General features: G+C 46.3%; 1 protein-coding gene across 1 annotated transcript in view; it reads right to left on the bottom strand.

Annotated features, from left to right (window-relative positions):
• TRAF3IP1 (TNF receptor-associated factor 3 interacting protein 1) overlaps window positions 1-4068 on the bottom strand; it is a gene marked incomplete at both ends in the record, with an annotated part of 18160 nt that extends 14092 nt beyond the window's left edge. Inside the window, 4 exons of the mRNA XM_008945651.1 lie at window positions 1359-1436; window positions 1903-2346; window positions 2505-2636; window positions 4036-4068. Of these exons, the coding sequence (XP_008943899.1) occupies window positions 1359-1436; window positions 1903-2346; window positions 2505-2636; window positions 4036-4068 (687 nt within the window). The remainder of the gene's footprint in view (window positions 1-1358; window positions 1437-1902; window positions 2347-2504; window positions 2637-4035) is intronic.
• Between the last annotated feature and the right edge of the window lie 4 nt (window positions 4069-4072).

The following is a 4072-nucleotide window of genomic DNA, read 5'->3' as shown; positions in this document are numbered from 1 at the left end:
TTTCCCTTCCTTTTAAGCTGCTTGTTTCACTGCCACGTGACTTCAAGGGCTTGACAGAGGGTGAAAAGAGGATAAGCCCCTGGAAATAAAGGTGTCACCCTGCTGCAGGGACAGGAGAATCAGCCTCAGTCCTTCAGATGCACCCTGCAGCTATTCCACGCTGGAATTTCCTCTCAATCACCCTTTGTGCAGCTACCTCCAGCTCTAAAAATTCATTGGGAGCATTTGAATTGCATTTCTCTCCTCCACAGCCTTGAGACAACGACCAATTGTCACAGGCTGGTCTAAAGGATGGTTCCATCCCCCTGAAACTCAGTGGTGTCCCCTGTTACACAGCCAGCAGAGGCAAGCACTCACCTAGATTGAAGGTAACAACCCACACGCCTTGGAAACACTCCCAAAAGCTCTTCAGAGGGGAAATGAAACTTCCCTGCCCCAGTGCATTCTCCTGGTGCCCCAGAGCACCACCACAGCTCGGGATGAGGCTCAGAATTTCCATCAGAGACCCAGTTTGCAGGAAGTTGAACTTGGCCACGAAGACTTGCTGCAGGCTAAAAACTCTTTTATAAGCTCTGCCTCCAAGTGCCAATGATTATTTTAAAGTTGGGTTGGATTCCAGTCAAAGAATAGCCATAAATTTGTCTCCTCATGCAGAAGACACGATGATGTCAGTGGCCCACAGACTCTCCACAGAGGCTCCTGCTAGACTTGGGATCCTGCCTGGTTTTTTTTCCCTAGCCTGAGCTGCTTTAGGTTAATTTATTGAAGTCTCACTCTTTAAACATTTAGCCATATGGCTCTGTAATTCCCCAAATTGCCTCAGGCCAGCAAGCATCAGCAGATGCAGACACAACAGCATCACAAGCAACAGCTACTGTTCAGAGGCCATCAGTGAGCTGCTGCTCCCCCTGCCACCACCCAGCTGCAAAAGACACAACACTGCACCTATTGGCTTTCCAAAATTGTAACCTCCCTTAAAGCACAAACAAAAACAAAACTACTTCACAGCTTTCCAAGAAGGATTGAGACAAATAAACAGAAAAGTTCAGAGCACATAAATATTTTTCCTCAAGTATCCAATGTATGGATACATAGAAATGAAAACTGGAAAATGAAATAAACCCAGAAGACTCTTCTGCCCAAGCCCAGAGGAAAAATGAAAGTAAATAGATCTAGAAGAACCCCAAACAAGCAGGCAGAGATCAGTTCCATCTGTGTCACAGCCTTAAAACAGGTCACCCTACCTGTTTTCAACCTACCTGCCCTTCAACCCCACAGTCCTTTCCTGCAGAGCCCCAAATCATCCTAAAATGAAACACTTTCAATGTTCACCTCCCCAAATGTTCTCTGCTACTAACCTGGTTGTCTGGCTGCCCCTTGCTGTCTTTAGTTGGCTTCTGCACTTTCCTGAGTGTGGATTCCTCAGAATCTGCAGCCTGGAAAAAACAAATTAATGGCTTTAGAGTTAGATTGCCCTTTATTAGAGAGACCCTAATATCACCCTAGCTCCAGGGGGATATTAATGACTGGTTATGGCCCAAAGGAACTGGCTGCAACCCCCATCTCCCCTGAAAGCTGCAGGAACAGCATGCCCCACAGGGAGCCCACACGAGGCCAGAAGTGCCCAGCTCCACCTCCCTCTGCCAAACAGCACCTAGGTCTGAGTCCTCCTGGCCAGAGTTCAGAACAGAAACTGCCTGTTGGGTGTTCAGGAAGCAGAGTGAGAGGAGCTGGGTGGCTCAGGCCAGAAGTGACACACACACACACACACACAGCCTCAGTCCCAGGCTCACCAGCTCAAATCCACACGGGCACCTTGACTTGGTGAGCACAACTGCTGTTAAAGAGTCCTTCAAGCAGCAGAAACACCAACAGGCAAGGGCATGGGAAGATTTCCATTACCTTTTTCTCTGCTTTATCCTTCCCATGTTCTCTCACGTGCTCCCCATCCTTCTCCCTCTGCCTGCCCCTCTCCTGCTCTCTCCCTCTCTCCCTGTCCTTCTCTCGCTCTCTGTCTTTAGCCTTATCTTTGTCTCTCCCTTTCAGCTTCTCCTTTTCTCTTCCTCCTTCATTTTTTTTCTCTTTTTCCTGTCCTTTTTCACGCTCCAGATCTTCTCCTTCCACCTCTCCTTTTCCCTTGGTTTTTTCTGTTTCTCTTCCTTGCTTGCTCGTTCTGCTTTTGTTTCTCTCTCTTTCCTGTTTTTCTCTTTCAGGCTCCTTGTGCCTCTCTTCATTATCCTTCTCTTTATTGCTTTCCTTTTGTCTTTCTTCACTTTCTTTCAAAACCCCTTTGAGTTTCCTGTCTCTGCTCGAGCTCCTGTCATTAATTTCAGCATCTCCTCTACGCTGAAAAGAAAGAAAAATGAAGCATTAATTCCAGTGCATGGTGAGTCCATCACACAGTTACTTTACACAGGCAAAAAATGCAAACTAAAACCCAAAAAAAACCCCCCCAGCACAAAGAGTGGGAGCCCCTGCACCCCCCAGAAGCTGCACACACCCACCTCTTTATGACCCTTTTCTTCTGGTTTGGGTTGTTTGCTTTCTTTGTCTCGAGGTTTAGAGGATGGAGGTTTCTCTTTAGCATCAGGCCTTTCCCCAGCTAAGATCCTTTTCACAGCAGCATCACTGGACAGCTGCAAGGAACAGGGAAACATCCCTCAGATGGTCTCCTACCACCAGTGCTGCTGGATGGGTGCAACACCCTTAAAACCACATCATGTTCTGTTTGCATCCACTCTCAGGCCACCCCACTGTCACCTAAGACTTGTTTAATCATCAACAGTCAATAAAATGACATTAAAGATGACTTTCAACACAGACTACCCAAGATAATCCAAACTAGAGCTGCAGAGAGCCTGTAAACACTGTAGTATTCCACAGCTAAACACACAAAGTTTCTTCATGTGCATTAATTCAAGGGGTTTGGGCAATACTTTTGTATTTCAGAAATCCCTCTAACACTTACAAGCAAAGGCTCCTCATTATTTTTCATGAAAAAGGGATTTTAAGAATGAAACAATTACTTTGAGGACTGCCCCTGTGGTTATTTTAACAAGTTATCAAATTTCTCCTTTGCTGCTTTTCCACATTCCAAAAAGTTTGAAAGAAATAAAAAGCAAGCAGCACGTTGGAAAAGTTACAAGAATGAGAGATTTGACTGAAATTTTAAAGGTGATAAAGTCAAAGGTGGCAGCACCTGGTCATGTAAATAATGTGTCTGCACCCAAAAGCTTTAAAAGTGCTGAAACTTCATCAGCTTCTTCAAACTGAATAAATGTGATTAGATGACCAGAGAACAAGGTGAAAAATAAAAACTAGTACACATTAAAAGCACATGCAAATAAATTCTGGATATTTTAGTGCTTATATATGTGAAATACATGAAATTCTTGACACCTGGATCAAACTCTTGCTAAGAATCATATAAAAATATTACTGTTAACATAGTAATATTAACAGCAGCAGAGATATAGTTTAAATGACTCAAGTTTTATCTTGTGTAATGAAAAGCAGCAGAGGAGTGTCACAGTTTTGCTCTGCTGGGAGGCCAGGCTGAGAGAGCTGGGCTTGGGGAGACCTTCTGGTGGCCTTCCAGTATCTGAAGGGGGCCCACAAGAAAGCTGGGGAGGGACTTTTTACAAGGGCTTGTGGTGAGAGGACTAGAGGTGATGGCTTCAAACTGGAAGGGGGGAGATTTAGATTAGAAATTAGGGAGAAGTTCTTCACCCTGAGGGGGGTGAGACCCTGGCCCAGGCTGCCCAGGGAAGCTGTGGATGCTCCACCATGACCAGGCAGGATGGATGGAGCTCTGAGCACCCTGCTCTGGTGGGAGATGTCCCTGCTCATGGACCAGATGATGTTCCAGGTCCCTCCCAACCCCACCCATTCTCTGATTCTCCGATTCCCAACCCACGACCTCACTTTGATCACCCCCATTTGGCAAGACCACCAAAAATGGCATTTTCCCCCTCACGCCCATGCAGCACCGGATCCCCCCCACCCCAAACCCCCCTCCCTGGTTCTGTGCCAGACCTTGTTGAGGCAGCACCTCCCAATGGCCTGCAGGAAC

Source organism: Merops nubicus, unplaced genomic scaffold (genome assembly GCF_000691845.1).
Source record: "Merops nubicus isolate BGI_N331 unplaced genomic scaffold, ASM69184v1 scaffold19038, whole genome shotgun sequence".
In the NCBI taxonomy this organism is placed as follows: domain Eukaryota; kingdom Metazoa; phylum Chordata; class Aves; order Coraciiformes; family Meropidae; genus Merops; species Merops nubicus.
This window is presented reverse-complemented; position numbering and strand designations above follow the sequence as displayed.